The sequence below is a fragment of the Rhinolophus sinicus genome, linkage group LG01, assembly GCF_036562045.2.
Source record: "Rhinolophus sinicus isolate RSC01 linkage group LG01, ASM3656204v1, whole genome shotgun sequence".
NCBI lineage: Eukaryota > Metazoa > Chordata > Mammalia > Chiroptera > Rhinolophidae > Rhinolophus > Rhinolophus sinicus.
Window position 1 is genome coordinate 125219298 of NC_133751.1, and position 23179 is coordinate 125242476.

The following is a 23179-nucleotide window of genomic DNA, read 5'->3' on the forward strand; positions in this document are numbered from 1 at the left end:
TTAGGCCAAAAAAATGGAAGCCCTATTCCACAAAGTTGGGATTACGTTTATGGAATTTATTACCTAACAAGAAGTGGGAGAATTTAGAAATACAAACATTTTTTTTTTAAACGGCTCATATAAATTAATGACAGGCTCATCACAGTTAATAAGAAAAAATACTATGTTTGGGTCATGTTATGAATGATTGAAGTCAACATCAAAGAGACCCTGCTCTGCCAGCTCTGCCAAGACAGAGATGGCATGGGGCCATGATGCTTCATGACAATTGTTTCCATGGGTGAAAGCCTCCACGTGCTGCATTTTGGACGCCACAAGAAACTGCTAGGCTGCTGTGTTTGTGAATAGAAAGCGGACAGTCAAGGAACCAATCTTTGGCGATCTATGGACCAAGATAACTATATCTACATGTGTTCCCAAACAGAAGCATAGAGATTGTTCCACATTCTAACTTTACATGAAGAATCAGCTCTTGGAAATCCCATGAGAAAGTTTTGTAAGGATTTATCCACCCTTTCTTCTTCAGTTTGCTCAGATCAGAAGCAGGAAACCTTCCAGACATTCTGAACCTCTGAACTTTTTGTGGTTTTCCCATAAACATATGCAAATAGCCATACAGAAATTCAAAAATTTCTTCTCACTGCTTGATAACATGGCCTTATATTATCCCTATATCTAGAGCACTCACATTTGCAACCCACTGCAGAGTTGAGTTGAATGTTCCTTGGGAAAAAGAGCTCATTGGATCATAAACGTCAGCAGCCCTCTCTCATATCTACCTATCTGCTTTCCAAAATGATCTTCCCAAGACACCCTAACTGACCCCCTCAGAAGGTTTCCTGCTGACAAGTGAATCAGCTTTTGCCTTTCTCCTGATTTCAGCTCATGCCTTCTCTGTGACAATATCAGGACATCCATCTGACAACAGTCCCAGCTAATTCATTTACTACAATGTCTAGCAGTATTTGACAGGAAAAATAATCTATACTATATTTATTGCAAGACTTTCACCAACGTGACAAAGATGAATGCAAACTTCACACCATCATTTTTCAGCTGTTAGCCAAAGTTGAAAGTGAAAGTTGAAAGTGATTTTCAAATGTTAACTTTAAAATTATGAGGAGGAAAATAATGGCTCTAATTTAAAACTGCCTGGAAATGGAACTCCTACAACAATGGTTTAGCATCAAGCAAGAAAAATAAACTTGCCTGCTAATGTAGTAAACAGGCCAGAAATAAACCTCTCAGAGATATGGGGTGGCAGGGGAGGGAGAGAAAGCAGCACAAAAAAAGGGGCATTGGACTGGATTTCCAAAATGAAAGATCTGAAACTCTTAGCATAATGCATCTTCAAAAGTGATCTTCTTTTATAAAATGCATAAACTACTGTCATACTACAGCTGAAATTGGAAAGATCTAAATGGACATCATGACGAACATCTATAATCTTTAATCTGTCTTCAGTAGAACATCCAATAGTTCTATCCACTTTATGCTCTCGATAACTATTTTCTCATGAACTTTGTTTCTTATTTCTAACATTAATCCTTCTAAGATTATTCCTTAACCTTGGAATTATAAATGTCAGATTAATAATTGTTCATTTCAGTGACAATCTGAAGCTCACTCCCTTCTTCCTTCTGAAGGTCAGAGTAATTATCCAATAAAAGTTCTACCAAGATCACGAATGACCTAATTTACTTGTAATTGTTAATTTGGATCTGACCTCTCAACCATAAATAAAGCCTTGGCATTAGGGAAAAGAAGATGTGAAACAAGACAAGGAAGGCAATTAAAAAAAAAAGAAAATCAGGGACTAAAGGAGCAGCGTAGAAAAAAAAGAACAGATAGTCTAAATTTAAAACACTCTTTGCCCTTTCTTGAAATAATGATTTATATTCTTTGAGTCCACAAGAGAGTAACTGGATATGCATGATGCAATGCTAGAATTTTAGGTATTTTGCCTAAAGGTTATTAACAATTAGTACCACTGGAGGAAAAATCATAAAGTTAGAATAACAATCTTCTCTCAAAGCATGACTGTAACTGAATTTGTAATCTGGTCATAATAAAATGTGTTATGTTTATATTAGAGCCCCATATGTTAAGAGAAAAACTGACAAACTAGAATACGTCCAGTAGGTGGGCACGATTAAGTGGGGTGTGAAAAATAAGTTGTATGAGGAACAACGGAAGAACCTACATTGCTTCCTTTGTTAAAGTGAAGACTGAGGAAAAAGCTGTAAAACTGTCTTCAATTATTTAAAAAGGATGGTACACAGACAAGGAAATGGGCATTACAAGTAGAGCGACCGATGGCAGCATTGGGGCCAGAGAGAGAAAGCCAGCTGACGAATCATCCACCACGAGGGGAGTCTGTACTATTCCTATCCATTGTAACAGAATCTGCTGTACATGACATCTGAAAGATGGCCACCCAGCTTTTGCTTTGACACTTGCAGTGGTACAGAGCTCACTCTCTCAAGAACTCCTTTCTCCACATTAGAGGTAGTAAGTGTTAGAACATTCCTTTCTAGTGCCGAGTAACCGTCTCTCAGGTTCTAACTTCGACAGTTGGTTTACCAGTTCTTTCCTCAGGAATATCCTAGGGTGCTGCAGCTGATCCCTCTCCACAACACAACTTACTACATTTTAGAAACAATCAGTTCTATTCCTTAGTTATCTATTTGTCAAACTAAATGTCTCTAATTTCTCTTACCATTATTAATTTAGCATTCTGCGCCTCATTCCATTTTAGTCACGGGACACTCCCTGGTTTGTAATATCCTTACCTGACAGCTGAAATAAATCCTCTTGATATGGTATTATTAGCAAAAGTACAACATAGAACTTTTAATTCCCCTGTTCAAGAAAATCAGTCAATATATTAGCTGAATACCTATTATGTTCAACCCTGAACACCTATCATGCACGCTTGCCACCATTTGATGTAGAATAGAAAGGAAAGCCAGGTGCTGATGATATTTGTACAGTCAAAATTAAGGTACTTGGAATCATTTTGGAGTTTTTACAGGACGCAAATCACTATGTGTACAAGTAGTAGTTTCAAGTTTGTGTGTGTGGGGGGGGGAGGGGGGCGGGGAGTGGGATGGTGCCTAGGCCAGCTGAGGAGTTGGCCTGAGGAGCTATAGAGCAGGAGGATCTAGGCTGTGCCTTGAGGGATGGTAGGACTTGTCTGGAATGCAGTCCAAGACAACGAGAGAGTATATATATAGGAATAATGAGTAATGCAGAAAATCTGGATTGGTAAGGACACATGTGGCTAGAAATAGAAATATTGAGCTTTGTACTGTAATGTTTTCAGTACGACTTCCTTTCTTCCATTCTAAACATCCTTGACTTTGCTAAAAAAATTTCCAGGACTCAGATTTCCACAGGTATATAATTTGGCAAACTAATCCTTGATATTACAAGGAGCAAAGAGAGTAATACTAGGACACTTCTTAGGTGGTAAGTACAGATCTCAAAGGTGATTTTCTGGGCACCCCATTTCCTTTATTTCAAGCATGAGAATTCCAGGCAGTCCAGTGGGAAAGGTATTATTGGATAGATGTAGCTTTTGGTATATTTTCAATTACATCATCTTGGTAACAAACGGTCCCAAAGGTCAAAATCCTAAACTGTGTGTCTGATCCAAAGAACCTCTCTTTTAGAGCAGCTCTCTGTAACTGACCCCATTCATATCTTTATTTGCAGAGCAGAGATACAGGAAAATCAATTAGACAAGAAACATGAATAAATCCAGGTAAATACACATTCTGACTTTCAATTAGCCAGTGAGTATGTGAATCTCCAGGGAATACTAAAGAAACATCATAAGACAATGCAATTTCCCTTAATAGGGACCAAAACCCCAGAGCTGCCCTTTTCTTTTCTTTTTTTTAATATTGTGCAATTGACTTTCATTTTTGCCCCGTGCTGTGTTCATAGCTTCTGTGGAAACTTAAACATTATTCAATAGAACAATTTCCTGGAAACCCTTTTGAAAGTGGTCACAGATTCTGGCCCTGCTCTGGTGCCCTGGGTCTGCCAGCATGCTGTTTTATTACCTCTGGAATGTTCAGTGCCAAGACACAGCCCAAGAGTTAGAGCTTAAAGAAAACTAGGTACATAAAAAATATTTTTTTCCCTTCTTTCAGGAAGGGAAACTGTCACTTCTAACTATCCGTAATTCTATATATCTATCATTTCTCTTCTGGCTTCATCACCCAACCTTTCAACTGTCCTACCAAGATAACTGGTAAGAATTATAGATTGTTAACTCTAAAGAAAGGGCTGTTAAAATCACTTACTTCAACCCTGTCTCATTACCAATGGGAAACAGAGGTCCAGAATGCCTAAATGACTTTCCCAGAACTATGCAGTAAGGGGTAGACTCAGGACCTGAGCGCCACACTGCAGGGAATACACCAGGGATATTTTTAGAACTTAGCAACAGTACAACACAGTCACCAACCAATCAGAATAGAGAACCTGATTGTATTGGTATGCCTCCAAATACCAGTCCCACCTGGGCTAGAATGCATATCAGTAATATTTTAGGAGATGGAAAGTACCCCTTATGAATAACTAGGTTATCTAAAGCACTTAGCTAATAAAATGAAAATTTACTTTAGTCGCTGGTTGTTCTCATTTTTCACCTTTTTACTTTATTTCCCCACACTGTCTTCCATGCCACTAATCAATCCTTTGACAACTCACCCTCCATTTGGCAGCCTATGTCATCATTTATTTTGAATTCCCCTCTGACTTCAAGTGTATGTCCGTCTTGCCAAAATTCTCGAGAACTTCTCTGTAAATACCACCTTTGTAGGTCTTCAGGTTAAACCATGATTCTATTTCTAAAAGGAGCTTGGTCTTTGTGTCTATAATTTTTCTCTAACTGACTTTATTCGCAGTGGGGAAAAAAATACCCTACTATTTTAGGCCTTGATTTTTATCATCGATTTACTATTTATTTGTTTACTTTTACCTACCACAGTCTCTTCTTAATTCCTTTCTTTAAAAATTATGAGATATGTTTTCATTGCTTCTATTGATGAGGTTGTTTGCAGCTCAAGATAAAATTGGTAGATAAATGGAGTAAAATTGGAGGCAGAAATACACACTTTATTATTGTTACTGGTTAGAGTTTTCCATGGGATACATAATGACCCATCATGCAGACATGACATACATTAAGACTTCTTTATGACTGAATTTTGAAAGCAGCATAAACGAGTATAGTGAAACAAGCATTCTTCCTTGCTTTACATACCACTATCATGTTTACATTTTCATTAAATATTCCATCTTTAACGTCCTAACAGTAACTACCTTGAAACTGTGCAAGTGCCAGTTTCAGCATTTGCACGCCACGGAGACAAATGACTTTGCTATACTTGCTTGACTTGTTTCTTATATGGTCTTCCCAATAAAGGTGGGCTCATTGCTAATGAACACATGCTCCTTTAGTCAATTCTCTTGTTGAATCATCATGCATTCCTTCAATGGCTTAAGAAATGCATTGAACATCTATAACGTGCTAAGTCACTTAAGTATAAAGATAACTAAAGCACACTTCCAGCTATCTCTACGCTTTCAAGATAGGCAGTTTTATTTTCAAATTCTATGTCATATGCTAAGCACTAGGAGGGACATGGGGAATGAGAAGACTTGGTCCTACAGGTCAAAGACCTTAGGACTACAAAACCCACCATCGTGAGATAATTAGGAAATAAGACAGACTGAGATTGAGAGCTGCATGGTTAGAACTGGTGCAGAGGTCACTGAGGGTAAGGATAGAGCCACTGTCCGGCACCTGTTTGGGGTATTTTGCTGAAGTGTTGGCCTCATAATTGGGAAGTGGAGAGGAAAGGCAACAACATGCAGAGCATCCCCAGGTCTAAGCGAGAGATCTCCCTACTAGTAAAAGCTGGTTAAGGTAGTAATGCAGAATTGAAAGCTACAGTGCTTCTTCTCTCTCAGGCAGACATTTACCTCCAGTGAAAAATCTACAATAATCTCCATAGAGGGTACATACAGAGGGTGTCAAAAAAATGTATACACATTTTAAGAAAGGAAAAAAACTGTATTCAAATTGCAATACAATGAATGACGATGCTAGCCTTCATTTGATTAATGCCATCTTTTGAGCAAACGTCATACTACACATTGCTACCGTAATTCAATTCAACTTCAAAAAGTAATACATAGATAACACCTCTTAAAATGTGTACTTTTTTTGGCACTCCAGTATATAATACTTATTCAGTGAGTGTTCAGAAGAGGGCAAACCCTGAGCAACAAGTAAGTCAAGTTCCAGTAAAGCAAACTCATGAGGGTTTCTGGGCCAGGAAACCAGCCACGGGTTGTTGACCTCAACCAACCCTGCAACAGATGTTCACATTCGTAGAAGTTTTCTCTGCCCTGAGCTATCTAATGTGTGCTTTCTACCAACTACTTCATAGTTTCATCAACCTATTCCCGATTCTTTGATTCAGGGCACCTTTCCACCCTCAGTTCTTTGTGGGATTATTTATGATGTCTAATTTGTAATATAGTACAAAAGTATACAATGCACCATCGTTAAAAACTTTGAGGAGAAAAAAAATTCCATTTTGTATTTCCTGTTTTCAGAGAGGCCCAAACACCTCTCCCTGGAGTTAAGGGCGGGGTATGAAAGTGGGGTGCTAGAACTCCCTTCCAGGCCTCTGAACATGGAAAGGTAAAAAAAAAAAAAAAAAAAATGGGGAGTGGAGTTAAGCAAAAAAATTACTCCTTTTAACTCCAGTTACCCATATAGAGATACATATAAAATTAAATCCTACAAACCAATCCCCCTTAAAACAAAATCAAAAGTATGCTCACGCACTAACAAGTTAGTGTTTGTTTGTTTATTTTTCCATTAAAATTTAAATTAAATAGAAGGCCATGGTAAATTACCCATTTAATTCCTCCTTCCAAAAACAAACAAACAAACAAACAAACAAAAAACAGGCACTTTGTCATTCCTACTGTTGATGCACGTTGACCTGAACACATGCATCTCTGTTGAGCAGTCATTTATATGTTTGCCTGCTGGAGTTTTTCTTCTTTCAACTTAGTAGGGAGTATTTGTGATCTTTATTACCCCAAATAAATCTGCAAAATGCCTTTTGCTCGAGGCTCTTTATTTTAATTTCAGATAAATAAATCACATTAGTTTCCTGGCCGTCATATTAAGATAAGCATGGATCTAAAAATAACAAACGTATTTCAAGCCAAATGTTTTTTGATTAAATAGTGGTAAATTTCTCTGGGTGACCCCCAAATCCTATTGATGTTGAAATATGTTTGGTACTTTGAGAGTGTTTCTTGAAGAATATAAACCTGTTTAAATTACAAGTTGAATTATTTTCAAATCATCTGTGGACCTACTTATACGATATTATTCAACTCAAGCTTCCCATAGCTGCAGTAAATCCATCTGTGAAGTAAGGATATTTCCTTAGTTACATTAGAGGGCAGTTTTATATCTTTGTAGGTTAATCTAATGCCTCTATCCATACTGCAGTTTATATATTAACTATAAAGAACTCTAGACCTGAATTTCCCATCATCATATGCATAGTTATACTAAAATCCTTACAGGCAGTTCAAATTCAATCTATTCCGTAAGCAATTCTTCATCTGCCCTCACTCCACTAGAGCTGCTCCTACTCAGGACTCAGATCGAAACACAAACTTCTTTGGGAAACTTTTGGACATTTGAAGGAGAGTCTCTAAAAAAAACAAAAACAAACAAACCTGTTTTACAGTAAATGTATGTTCATTTTTTGCAAACAAGATTTGGGGTAAAGAGGATGAAATGCAACCCATATGATTTTTTATTTTTTAAATTTAATTTTATTAAATTTATTGGGGTGACAATTGTTAGTGAAATTACCTAGATTTCAGGTGTACAATTCTGTATTACATCATCTATAAATCCCATTGTGTGTTCATCACCCATATGATTTTAAATAGTCTACTTTTTACATTTATTGGGTTAGGACCTAAGTGTGTGTTCTCTGCTGGATTAGGATGTCCCTTCAAAAAAAAAAAAAAAAAATAGAAGGGTGGAAAGATTTGATAAGAAACAGGGAATCAGACACATAAAGCTCCTGTAGAGTTTCAGTCTAACCTTTTTTGTATCTCCTTGTCCCGGAAGACCTGGGTTCAAACACTAGGCAACCCCCAAAGTAGATAAACATGTATACCAAACAGATCACCTAGATAAACGATAATGTTGATGAATCCTAAAGTATCAGGTCAAATATGAACCTGGGTGATCTTCTGTTTCAGTCAATACAGATATCTTCCTGGACTTAGTTCTACAAGCCCCTTCTATTGCTGAGCAAGTCACCTTCAAGACAGCCGTGCCATTTCATCAGGGGCTTCAGAGCTAATGAGAAGAAGCCTAAATGTTCCTTTGCTTCTATAAAGCAGAACCATCAGTCTATAATAAGTATCCTTTGGGAAACGGCTCAGCCCATAGCCCTCCCCATCACTGCTCAGGGATGACATAACTGTTGAAACATGTGGCAATACCCAATTTCCAGAGCCCTGATTTATTCTCCCTAGGGCTGGGCAGAGGGCACGACTTAGAGGCAAGACTCTTATCTTGGCAGGGGTCTGGGACTGGCTGCATCTCTGAAACAACGCCTGGTGGGTAATTGAGAAGTGACAATGATGGGTTTCCAGGGTGGCCCTCTTGCTTACACTTGCCCTGAATACAGCTATGATAAAAATCCAGCTCAAGGGTTGAGAGGAGGGGAAGATTATGTAAAGCTTGCTAACCCTGGCCTTCTTTGACTTCAGCAGAGTGAGACCTGAATGCAGAGCTGGGAAACCATGTGCTGTTATTGAGTTGGCATAGCATGAGGTTTTACTTTCAGAGCTTTTATTGCTCTTGCAGAACACCGAGCTCTCTCTTTGTTTGCTATCCATTCTGTCCCCCAGAGATAGCCTCTTTTTCTCTTGATGGGAATTAAAAACAAAAAATTCACAGTTCTTATTTTATGTGGTGTCCACCACTGAGAATTCATGCAGAGCAATTTTACTTGTTGCCAATTAAGATCTCCCAGTGGAAATGTATGATTACAGCAAAGGCAACCTGTTTCATACTTTGCATCTCCTTAGTCTACGTAAATTAACCCCATGAGGATAGAGCCATGCTAATTCTTAAGATGCCTGGATAATATGATTCGGAGACCCAAGATGCATAGAAAGTAAATCTCTGAGAGGTTCTGGGCTTGACTTTTCTTGGGGCATATGTGCTATTGCTTATTATCTCTATTTCACAACTACAAAACAGTTTCTAGATACCACATTAGCAAATAATTTTCTTTTCCCAAGGATAGAATAGCATGGGGCCTCTCAGGAAGCAATTTTAATATCACTCATTCGCAGTTTACAGAAGTTAAGGTTAGAGCTGACAAACTGTAGGCACTGGTGCCAATTATCTATATCCCAAAAATACATAAATATATCAAAATTTTGGAGAACATGAATGAATATTTGGAATATAGACCATTTTATTTCAATGTTCACTCTACTTAAAAGTAACATTTTGAACCATGATGAGAATAAAAAGAAAGCTTTTGCCCATTTTTTTCCTATCTCTCTCCTTAGACTAAGAATCACATATAAGCCAAAAAACAAAAGTCTATTTTTAAGAATTTTAGATGTACTGAAATCATCATTTTATTGTTGGAAGGGATAGGCCTTAGGCAATCTTGTTACAACCAGGGATCTAGTCACGCTTTTGAAGGAAGGCTTGTCCTCCCCTTGGTGATGTAGAACCCATTTCTCTTCCTGGGGAAGCAGGAGTTAAGTGCTTTACTATGGTCACCATAGCTTGTCATCAATTGTTCTTCAGATTCTTGGAATTTGGTATTGAGGCTTGGGCTACCCATCAAGAAAATGGTAAAGAAGTTGGCGTTGGCTTTTCCACATACCTACTTTCCCCTTTTACCAACAACTCAGGCTCCTCACAGTACTAGCTGCCCTTTTACTTAGTCACCCATCCCTTTCACCGAGTACCAGTGAAGGGGTAGGGAGAAGGAGGAGAGGAAGAGGGTACAAGCCATGTTTTTGTATATTTGGCTTTCAAACTGGATAGATCACCATTTCCCAAAATATATTTCTTGGAACCTTAATTCAAGTAGGTACTTCAAGAAAAATATGACAGATTATTTTAAGAAGTCAGAATTATATTTGATGTCCTATATTTGATGTGTATAACACATGTTAGCTATATAACTGGCTCTGAAAAGTTCTGCAATTAAAATCATTTTAAAACTTGGTTTTACGTAGTATATTTCAAATTTGACCACACCGTACCTTTATTTTACTTAAAACACCAATAACAGTGACTAGGGATTATGCCAGACATCTTATAATGGACAGGACAACCCCACTCCCACCCATGATAAGGAATGACCTGGCCCCAAATGTCAATACTGCCTGAATTGAAAAACCCTAGCCTAGTTAAAGCTGTTCAAATGGGACTTTTGGTGATCTGCCATCTGTTGGCTGGCAGGTAGCACTCTGCATTTCACCAGATATTGTCATTTAATTTTAGTCATGCCCATCTACTTTATTTATAGGCTACTGATAACACTTTCTTCAATTTGAGCTATGAAAATTTGAAATAAGCACTTTGACAATATCTGGTTGAGTTACTGGCAAATTTTTAAGCATTTCTGTTATAGTAGTCATTGCTACTCATGTTCTTGAAGATTTCTATACTATACGTATCATACTAGTTGATCATTACGTAGTATTTAAGTGTCAGAGAGAAAATGAGATTATACATGTCTAACACGCTATATAAATGTAGTAGGACTTCAGACATTATGTTTCACATAATCTCGGTGCTTAGTAATCTTAAATCCTAGCTATATCGATACCTTCTTTTTACAGATAAGGAAACAGCCTCAGATGTCACCCAACAGCCAGTTTGGCAGGCCAGGACCAGAGTCCAAGCCTCTGAAACCTCCAGTCCAGCCCTCTTCCCACTTCTATAGCATTATGCTGTTTCCATTTTTTTATACATAACTTCACATATGTGCCATGAAAAAGTCACTAATACCATAAGTATTCATGAATTTGATTTGCATTTTCAAACTATTTGTGTTTATTCTAACCTCTTAATTTGAGGTTGCAAATAGATAAGGATTTCTATCATATGTAGAAGACAGATACTCTTAGCAGTTGTTTTCTTACAATCTTTGTCAATCACAGATATATTTAGCCAAATCGGAAATAGTAACAAATGTTATAAAAATCATTAAGTGCAAATGAGCGTTTTTTTCCTAATTTTAACTTTCCATATTAAAACAAACATGCAGAAATTGATGATCATATTTCAACATCAACCAGTAAACAAGTTGCCATGGGTATGTTTCTTTTTCATCATCAAGCAGGGAGATGCAGAGCAAATACAACACACCCAGACTTGTACTCAAGTCTTAGACTAAGTTCTAGATTCTGACTCCATAGGTGTCAAAAAAAGACAGTTGAGCTAAATGACTGCTCATTGCTAGATAGCTATATTTGGACTTCACAAATTCCTTAGCAATTTGAAAACCCAGAGATAGATTATAGGTCTATTTCAGTAGAATACTAAACAGGGCCCCAAAATAACCAGTTATCTTAAGAGTATGATTACCACAATATATTTGTGTCACAGCAGATGGTTATGCTATAAGAAATGACTAAAACCTATTAAAGACAAATAGCACCCCCTCCATGAAAATAAGGAGAGACTTAATTCTTGTACCCAATCTCCTACCATTTGTCCAACCCATTTTTCACTCAGCAAGTGTCAAGCACAATATGACATGTGTCTACCACGCTTTTGATCGATCCTCAAACATTGTGGCCATAAATTAATGATGACTACCATTACGGGTGGAAGAACTAAATATTCAGAATTTGTCTTTTCTTTTAAGTTACACGTTAGCTCAATTATAAATGGAAGGCCATGAGATAGTATCAGGAGCAATGACAAGTAGACCACTCCATGAAAATTTTACCAGCTACAAATCAAAAGCATAATGAAGTCAGAAAAAGGTTTATACTGAGTTATGGGAACATTTGTTTAACTTCAGACAATCCAGTTGTGCTTGTATACATGACATGCTGTCACCATGATCCTCTGCACATCATAGATTCTACCCATACTCAAGAAAGCATTTAAAAAATGTAATCATTACCAGAAAGAATTCCCCACACTGCTCACTGTCACTCACATATGCTTCACCAAAAACAATTTAGCCACACAGCTGCTATTATGACATTGTAATAATCATCGAAAAGCCTATCACTTTAAGTCAGTCAAGATCTGTTCATAAAATATAATCAATTGCATTATTCAATAAATAGTATATAAACATGCTATTATCAGTTTTCATTTTCTTTTCAATACTACCCATTTCCATTTTCTCACTGGTAGTTATTCTGACTATTCAAATGTCATTATTGCCCTTTCTTGTTATTCAAATGTAGTTTTATTAGATCCTCTAGCACTATATATAAGGTTATGCTTCTTCACAAACAATAATTCAATTTCTGAAGGATAATGGAAGTGAGTGCACACAAAATTCTAAGCGCTTTGTGTTAGGTTAATTCAGTGCCTGAAATTGGACTGTAATTTAATCATATTGGAGAAGACCAAAAGAGTTTTATTAGCTGCCTTGAGAAAGCAGAAACATATTCTTTCCATGCAGGAATTTGGTTCAAAGACCTGTGAAACCATTACTCCTTCTCCGTGATGTGTATAAGACACACTTACTGACCAAATTAAACTCTAAATTTCTTTCGTCAGGTGGTATTCATAATTTTGGTGTATTTTTCTCTTAGAAGATAACAGACTATTCAAGTAGCTGAAAGAAAATGTTATTCAGTAAAATAACCTTTTAAATATACTTTGTATTAGATCTATGGAAAATATGACTCTAAAGACACATAACCATAAACACATTGTTGTTGATTATATTAACACAATATACTGGCTCACAATAGAAAACTATATGAACACCAGGTTATAGCTCTCAAAAACAAATCTAACAAATATTGCATCAAGTTATATAAAATTAACTGGTGTGTCTGTTAGTGACAAGCAGACTTAAAAATTACACACTTCTATTATATCTTAGCAATTTTTCTATGTATTGAAATAGAACATTGTCTATTACTATAACCATAAATCGGTTCTCTAGCAGGAAAACTAATATAAGAGTAGGGCAAATGAAAGTACTGGGCACTTTACCCCAGAACTAGATTTCCGCAGGAGGACAAATTTCAAGGTTATTAGGATTTGTTTCAAGGGTTCATGAAGAAAGGGCAGTATAGCCTGGTACAGAGACCAATGGTGATGGACTAGGATGAGAGTAGACGAGAAAGCCACAATGTTAGCAATTATTTACCCACCATCTCTGTGGTCAGAGAGCGCACTCTGTTCCATGCCACGAGGGATAAGAAATAAAGAACCTTAGGGGTTTATTGACCACAGGAAGACAAAGCTAATTATATGAAACACTTCCAGTGCAATGTGAGCATCGTGTAATTAAACACTAGCTTATTTAGTCCAGATAACACGAGTTGTAGGAATTTAGCAAAAAGAATTCAGATTCCATAGCAACACCTATAAAGAACATGACCAGGGACCCTAAATATCTCATTAATAACATCACAACCATCTTTGCCTCTCTCAATTCCCAAGAGGCCCCCAGGAAACCAATAACTTGAAAATACAACTTCTGTGATACTAACTTCTTTTTCCAATTTACCTGCACAAGTATTTTCACATACCTTTTCTTACTGAGAATCAGAACCCAGCATGCAGAACAAATACTAAACATTAGAAACCTATACAACAGCATTCTTAAAATGTTCCTCTTTAATGTGAAGAGTAGAATTTTTAAACAGAAATGTCCTTTGTTTCAATTACAGAAAGACTTAAATAATATTTAAGAAAGCAAGGGTCAGATAATTTAGGTTCCACAACATAAGGTTGCCATGTCACCCTGGAAAAATTAATTCACTGATCTTGACAAGGTTCATAATCTCTACCATCCTTCCAGCTCTGAGCAGATCTTTCACTCACCGACAACTTTTGGCACCGTTGCTTTACTTTAATTAAAGGAACAGAATCCTCTAGGTAGCCTCTGGTGATTCTTACCCCCAGTGATGCTCTTGGATCAAGTGGAACAAGAGACCATTTTCCAATTCCCTGCCTCTGTGATCAAGACCAAAGCTGTAGAGACCGCCATAAATTGAGGACATGGATTTCACTCACCTCCAGAGGCTTCTGTGTTGCTCCTCGAGTTGAGTTAGCAGATGCTCAATGTATTTATTGGAATCCATGTACTCCTGCACGTACAAACACACAAAAACAAATAAATCCTCATTACAATGGTCACCAGGACTCTAAGACTAGCTTCATCTCTACAAGGAAGATTTCTGACAAGATAATTCCTTGGTCCCTAGCAGCCTATGTTTCTACGATTTATATGCATAGTTATTTAGGGATGAATAATATTTCCCCCATATCGTGTGATCATTCTATAAACAAAGCACTGAAGAGAACTGGCGTTCTACAGAGTCAGCATAAAAAATCCTCTTATTCATAGAACAAAAGCTAAATTTCACAGTCACCTACACTGGGTTCCATACTCTACCATATAAAAGTAAGTGAGCCAATGTTGCTGCTGACCTTAAAAGAATAATAAGATAGACAATGCAGGTCTTGATTACACTGGTATTACAAGGGTCACCTCCTAGCGAAAACAGTATCTTTGAACTTTATAGAATGCTTTATATGTCCACTGCCGACATTCACTGGACATATCATTTACATTGATGAAACACATGTCCATTTTCTTCATCTCCTTTATAGAAACAGACACTGTAGTTTGCTTTTGCTTTCCCTGACTCTTAGAAAATAAATCTTTGGCTTCTAAGAAGACATAATGGCAAGGCATATCTTGTGTTTTAGAAATGTGTATAAATTTATGTTTGTAAATCAAACAGTATTTTCAAGAAACATTTCTGAAGAATGAGGAATCCCTTTGTCATGTAAGCATGACTCCAAAATATTCATAGGTTATTGATAACCTGATTTTTTTTAAAAAAATTGTGGTTTCTGAATATGAGGTTCATATGTAGTAGTTTCAATTGCCAACTGTGGAACAAAATACAGTATATAAAATTTGATGATTTTTGTTTTATCCTGAACCTGACACATCTTTTTCTTTCTAATTGAAGCTCTAGCCTGTGGGCCTCTGTGTCTATATTATAGCTGCCTTATATGGAATAACTTGCAATGATTTCAGTGTCATGGCTCCCATGAAAGCTATTGTTTCATTTCTTATGGATTTGAGATCAACTTAGAACTATTCTTTCTGAAATACATATTTATTTATTTTAATTAAATGCTATACATAATCTATTGCTCCTATAGGAATATTCACTATAATGGGTGAGGGGGGAACAAGTAGAAGAAACACAATAAGAATTTCTCTAATATAATGGGAAGTGTCTTGTTCCATTTTTCTAGACCTGGATCTACCCAGATAGCTTTTGAGAAGCCTTCTTACATTTCTACAATATTTCAGTTAGATTAGAAAGTATACTAAGTCCTTATGTAGCTAAAATTTTGTTATGATTCTACAACACTGTCATTCTAATGCAGATAAACAGAGAGTTATATTCTTATTAAATAATGTTCATTTTCAGGTTAGTTATTTTAACAAGACCACAGGGCATATCAAAACCAAAGCAGAAATCTTTTACTGCAGGAAGCTATAATAGTTTGTGATGATATTAAGTATCCTGATCAAGGCTTACGTATGCTTTAGAACACTCAAAATTAATAAAGGCATTTTCAAATACATTTCATCGAAAAAAATTAAAGATGCCATTCCCAAGTAGAAACAAACATATGAATTTCAAAGTCATTCACCCATTTTTTTCCTTCAATTGTTTCCTCAACATCTGTTAGAGGAGTACTTGAAATATAAGTTCAGTAGATACAGTAATAACAAAGAGGTGGAAGGTTCCTACCCTCAAAGAGCTTACAGTCTGTAGAGACAGACATAACAAATATGTGAAGAGACTCATTTCAGATGGGTTACAGGCTATGAAGGAAATAACAGGTGATAGGAGAGACTTAATTGGGAGGGGCATGTTCTTTATATACAGTGGTCAGAAGAGGACTCTGAGCAAATGACATGTGAGCTAGCACCTGGAAGAGAAGGAAGAGGCAAAGACATAGAGAAAAGGGGGAGAGGAAAGGAAACAGCATATTCAAAGGCCCTCGAAATGAGGTACTTAAGGAACAGAAAGGAAACCAAGGGGGCTGAGAGTAAAGAGCATGGCCTATGTAGTCTAAAATGAAGTTGGAGAGGTAGGCAGGGGCCAAATCCCGTGCAAGCTCTGGAAAACAGTTTGGATTAAAACCAATGGATTTGTTGTTTTGTTCATTCTGCTTCAGCTTGAAGCTGAAAGGTGTAGTCATTACAAATATGACTTTTGGATCATAGAAATTTAGGTTCAAATCCTGGTTTTGGTATTTGTTAGCTATGCTCCCTCGGGCCAGTTATTTAATCTCTCTAAGGCTTATTTTCTTCATCTTCTGAGGGATAAATAATACTTAACTTATACAGGTGTTGTAAGGATTAAATAAAATAGCTTAAGCAAGCATATATCATAGTGTCTGCCAAGCAGTGAGCATAGCCTTTTTCATAATATCACACAGCAGAGATTAATAGTAATCATACAGATCTTCAGTCATTAAATGTAAGTATAAATGGCTTGTGGTTTAAAAGCTACTTCAAATAACAATACTGACTGTTTTCGATTAAAATAGCTTCACTCAATTTTCCATAAAAATAACTTTGATGACATTTTAAACCACATAATAATGGGAAATTGGAAGTATGGATTCTCCACCTTTCTTTTTAGCTTTATTTTTCTCCATAGCACTCTTACTTCTAACATCCAATATATCTTAGCTGGGTATTTATTTGGGTATTGTCTAGTCTAGACAACACCTACATCCCCCGACACACACAAATTCTCTCTCTCTCCCCCCTTCCCTCCCCCTACCCCTCTGACCCTCCCACCCTCTCCAATGGAAATGGATTCAGGGGGGGGAAAGATATGATGCTTATATGTGCTTTTGGTTAAATGAAATCATCCTTTTTCCTACCTAAAAATGTCAGGCAGCGCTCTCATACATTTATCATCTGGCTCCTGAATTAGAGAAATTTGTTAACTAATGAGAAATTCCTAATATTCTTTAAGAATAAAACAGGACTATTCTACTGGCAACCACTTTTATTCATTCATTTGAAGGTTAACTTTAAGAAAACAATGAAGGGTGATGGCAGTGGTAGTACCCATTAGAGCTACAGTCACAGCAAGTATAATGTTGTAGCTACGGCACCTGTAGCAAGACCTTGGATGCAAAGTGCATACTGAATGTTATTATACAGGGACTCCAAAATTCCAAAGTATCAAAGGCATAGGCAGGAAGAGAGGGCACGGCAAGATTCCACCTCAGTATAACAGAGCTCCCCAAATTGCCTGAAACACTGGATATTGGGAGAGCTTAGAGAAAAGAGTTCTACGAATGCAAATAGACAGAAAGTGGAATCTATGGTCTACTGGTGATCCCAGGATCTGGATGGATCATTCCAGAATGAGTAAATTGAAGATATACAACACGGGGCCTCTGAAGAAGTACTGGAGTGCAAGAGAAAGAGAACATCAACGTCACCCTCAATCAAAGGAAAAGGCATCAGCCTGAAAATGACTTACATGAAAGCATTTTAGACAGAGCCTTAACCTGTTCAGTAGTATCCAGAAAGACCTGGTCTCTCTGAAATGTGGGGAAAGGTTAAGAAACACTGAGATAAAATGAGAGAGCAGAATTAAAAACAACAGGGTGAGCTGAAAAGATAATGAAATAAGAAGGGAGTGAGTGAACTAAGAATTTCAAAGAAATGTAAATTGCAATAGTAGAATTGAAAACTTTTGATTTCTACATTGTGATTTTATTATGGAATGAATTTCCCCACCATGAAGTGGTGCTTCAAAGAAGAGTGGGCAATAGACTTTGGTGTATTGGCACTGAACTGGTCACAGGGACGAAATCTATTTTTCAATAACATCTAGAAAGAAGTCAAATTCCCCAACCCAGTACAGGTACTTAAATATTTGCTAAGCCTGCTTTCATTTCTATGCTATGATTTAGTTATATAGTATAATTCAGTTAGTGAAGACTAAAACTGCTGTGACCTAGAAGGGAAACATATATCCATAGCTCTGTTTTCCTTGGTGTCAGTGTTCAATCTATAACACATTATCTATGAAAACTCAGTTCCCTAAGCCTTGCTTTGCCAGCTTGTACTTTCCATGTCACTCAGCACACTAAGACTCTGTTGAAGTATAGTTATTAACTTGATGAACATTCTTTTCTCCTCATTTTCCTTACGACAAATCCCTATTAGCTATAATAGAATTGACAATGAAAACACATACACAATCCTGTAGAGGACAAACTTAATAATCTAGGTAAATTAAGTAAAGGATAAAGATGAAAATGAGTAGAGACACAATGGATATTATGTTACAAAATGTAGGTTTGACTAACAATTCTAGCTTTTGATTATTTGACAAGGTTTGGAATATAAACAATAATAAAAAATGATAATTAAAGAAACATTTCAGAATAGAAGAGAAAAAAGACTTGATTATACACATTGGATGGGCTAAGCACATCCCACGTGGAATTTATGGAAAACTATCCACACATTCACAGTGATAAGAGCTGAATAAAAGTAGTGAGGGAAAAAACCCCAGACCTAAGGGTTTCCTACTAAGGAGCTAAAACTGGCTCCATAGCTTCTGGCCACCCCAGATGTCCATTGAAATGAGATACACAGACAGACCTTTGAGTCTTAACCCATAAGTATCCCTAAACATATAACAAAGCCACAGAAAGTCATTCTCGGGTATGCATGAGTTCAGAAAATAAAGCATCTATTCTAATTAAAAACTGAAATATTCATGTATATATGTTTATTTTAAACTTAAAGGTATATGTATATATACACATTTGTACCAAGTACCTATGAGATTAATAAAAAGTACATTAACAGATATATGTATATAGGTGTATGCAAGTATGTATGTACCTACATTCTATACCTCAGGGTTGAATTTAGAAAATATATATGAAACTCACAATATAAAAGGAAGATTTAAAAAAAATGTAAATAAATTCTTACATCTAAAGATGTAAATATGATTATAAAATTAAAGAAACATAAATATTCCAGAAGGAAGATGTAGAATGAACATCATGTGCCTTTGAGGTGTACAGAGTGAGGAGGAAGAAAAAGAGAGAAGCAGGAGGACAGAAAAATCTCTTTGCACATAAGGCCAAAATTATTTTGCTGTACTTGACTTGATAGTCAAAAAGCTTAAGTACAAGGGTGTGTTTTGCCTACATATGTAAGAGTTGGGGAAAGTAATTTGGTAATTTATGTCATGAAATGTAAAATATCCATGTACATTTGATCCAAAAATTCCATGTCTAGGAACCATCTTGAGTAAATAATCAAACTAAAATATTTCTGACAATATGAAAAAAATGGGTAGTCTTAGCTTCCAAATATATAAGAATGATTAAAATAAAGCATACTTTATCCATCTGAAGAAATACACAATTCCTTAAATTTGTAAAGAACATACAATAAAATAGAAAACAGAGTATAATATTAAATGAAAGTAGGATGTAAAACAGCATAATCCTTTTTATCATTATTTTGAAAATATATACAAAGATTAAAAGAAAATAAAGCAAACATGTATGGTAGTATTATGGTTAATTTAACGTCTCTCGTATACTTTTCTCTTTCTATGATTTTAAAATATTATATGCTCATTTTACAAATTGAAAAAGTGATTATTTAGAAAAATAAAGCCACTGAAAATATCATACACAAAGGTTTATTATAATTACATTTTAGACAGCTAGATCCCAAACTACAACGATAACTTTTTTTTCCTGGTCAAGATAGCAAAGTAGGTAAACACTGTGCTTACCTTCTCTTCCAACCACATCAAAATTAAAACTAAACTACAAAAAATATATCATTGAGAATCACCTGAAGTCTAGCTGAACCGAAGCCCTACAACTAAGGATATACAGAAGAAGCCACCTCAAGACTGGTCGGAGGAAGAGAGATACAGAACGGCCTGGTCCAACACACATTTGACCATTAAAAGTTGGGAAGGATATCCCAGCTGTACCCTAGGAGGAGCGAGAGGTCCCAGCACTGCACCAGGCTCCCCATTCCAGGGTTCCAGTCCCAGGGAGAGAAGTCCCCATAATTTCTGACTGTGAAAACCAGCAGAGATTGTGGCTGAGTAGGTTAGTGGGTGACTGCACTCACAGGTGCTCCTCTTAAAGGGCCCATGTATGGCCTTAATCACTGATGGACACACTCACTTTGAGCTCCAACTCGAAAGGCAAAAAGGACATACAGGGAGGAACTGAGTTTTCTGGCTCCAGGGTGAGGGCTAGAGGGGCAGGTTTCTCCCTGATGGAGGAGCTGGTGGAAGCCATTATTTCTTTGTTGAGCCCTCCCCATACCCTTCATGCAGATGCACGCAAACGCCATACCTGAGTCTCTATCAACCTAGCTAAGGCAGTTCACTCACCCTGATTCCCCGACACCCCACCCCACCCAACTTTTGGGTACACTCAAGTCACTTCCAGTGGCTTTTGCATACAAACCACCTGCCTTGGCTCATGCTGCAGAATTTCCTCAAGTCTCTCAAAGGTTAACAAAACTCAAACAATCAGCATCTGGCTTCAGCGTGTCCTGTACCTCTGGCTGAGCAGCCCTAAGCCTGGCACTAGTTCAAGGCTTGGCCTCTCAAGGTACCTCTAAGCATAGTGCAGGCAGCAGCCATCTGCAGATTGCTTTATGGCTCATGTCAGGTGGCCCTGGCAGGTAACAGGCTGCAGCTGAACTTGGCCTGCAGTAAGTCCCTTCCCAGGTGGCCCTGAAACTAGCATACCCAGTGGTCAGCTTCAAACAAAGCTGAAGCATCACCCAGCCACATCCAAGGATGACACACTCAAAGGGCACATTGGGCAGACACCACAACCCTGCTAAAGTGAATCCTGCTCCGTAGGATCAGCCGTGCACAGCAGCTCCTCCACTGTAGTCATAATCAGTCCTCACAACCACTGAGCCCAAGGGTCAGTTCCACCTAGCGATGTGCAAAGAGCAACCAAGGCTCAACTATAACAGGAGGACACACACAGCCCACACAAGGGACAAAACTGGAGCACCCAGCTCTAGTGACCAGGGAGACTGTGGCACGGGGCCCCACAGGACACCTACTACATAAGGCCATTCTACTAAGTCTGGGAGACATAGCAACCCTACCTAATACACAGAAACAAACAGAGGGAGGCAGCCAAAATTGGGAGACAAAGAAACATGTATAATATTGTATGCTATCTATATTTTAATAAAAATATTTTAAAAAATGAAGTCACAGAATGCAAAAAATAAAATAGCACTATGAAACAGTTTCCTTTATATTGTTCTAAAGCTAAGCTGGTATTTGAAACAATGAAGCCCCTTTTTTTTTTGGTTTTTTTTGTTTGTTTGTTTTTTGTTTTTTACTCACCTTTGTCAGTGTTCTGCTAAAAGTATTTCACCCAAGTTAGGATTGGAGAGGAATACCAAGTTATACCAAGACATATAATAGGTTATATATTTTTTTTACAAAGGTACAGCATTAAAAAGACATCTGTTCCTTGACTAAAACTTATGCAAATTAGAATCATCTTGGAACTATATTTCAGGAAATTTGCTTTTCACTTCTTTAATGTGCATTTCAAGGTAATTAGTATGAAACCTTTAAAATGATTAGAGGTTTATAAGTATATTGTACATTGCATATCTGTGTGGCATAAGCCCATTTAATGTAAATTTCTATTGTCTGATCTAGGGCAGTTCTGAGTAAAGCCCATTATATTCTAATGATGTGAGGATCTCGTGTATCATTCGTTGTAAGTGGAGTTTAAAATACAATACTAAATCAAAGCTTGCAGAGATCTCAAAACCCTCTAAATAATCTTCATGCTGTAATCAGTGTTATATATGGCAGAGCCTGTTAGATCCCGTCAGCAATTTTGTCACTACTAATGTAGTATTCCCAATCACCTTTGGGCAAAGAAGCACACGCCAGAAGGCTACCTGTTCAACTCAACAGAACTATCATTAGATACAGGAGTTTCCACAATTAGGAAATTACTATCATAACAAGTGATGCTTCCCTCAAAAATTATTTTGTCACCTTAATAGATTCAAGGTCACCTTAAATAATTTAAAATTATTTTGTCACCTCACATCATATATTTGCATGGTGAATGTTAAACACTAAAATATGCCCGTTTTTGAAATTATAGAGCAAAGTAATAGATAGGTGCCTCTCAATCTTGACTGGCATCTGTGTCAACATAAATTCTTCCACAGAGATTTTTTTAAATGTTAAACACAACAAACAATTCAGGAATCCCAGATTAAACAGATTGATCTCACTGCTACTATTACTCCATTAGCCATTTTTAATTCCTCTTTCCCATTTACTTTTCAAACAACTGAACCTTGCTTCCACGGCAGACTATTCAGTGGAACTGCTGCGTACGGCCACAATGACCTCCACAAGGTGAAACCTCAGGATATTGCTTGTTCCTTATCTTATAGGTAGGCCCTGAGGCACCTGACATTTTAAATCATACCTCTCCCTCCCTGGTATTTTCTGAAAGGTCTTCCTGTCTCCTTCTATTGCTCTGAAATCTTTGTCTAATTCTTTCGTCCTTCTTCTTCCAGCCCCCATGTATCAAGAGTAGGGTTCTATTCTAGGTGTGCTTTTCACTTTCTGCTTGGAAAGCCAATAGACTGCTAGGGTTAAACAATTACCAAAAATCTGGAGGCTCCCAAATATTTATCTCCATGCTAGATGACCCTCTTGAGGTCCAATCCTGTGTATCCAGCTATGTACCAAACAGGTCCCTTTGGGGTGCAACAACTCTTCAAAGCATCTTACTTCATTTTTG

General features: G+C 37.1%; 1 protein-coding gene across 1 annotated transcript in view; it reads right to left on the reverse strand.

Moving 5' to 3' along the window:
• The window catches only part of NCKAP5 (NCK associated protein 5), a 971300-nt gene that overhangs the window by 569160 nt on the left and 378961 nt on the right, over positions 1–23179 (reverse strand). Inside the window, exon 4 of the mRNA XM_074327839.1 lies at positions 14327–14400. Within this exon, the coding sequence (XP_074183940.1) occupies positions 14327–14400 (74 nt within the window). The remainder of the gene's footprint in view (positions 1–14326; positions 14401–23179) is intronic.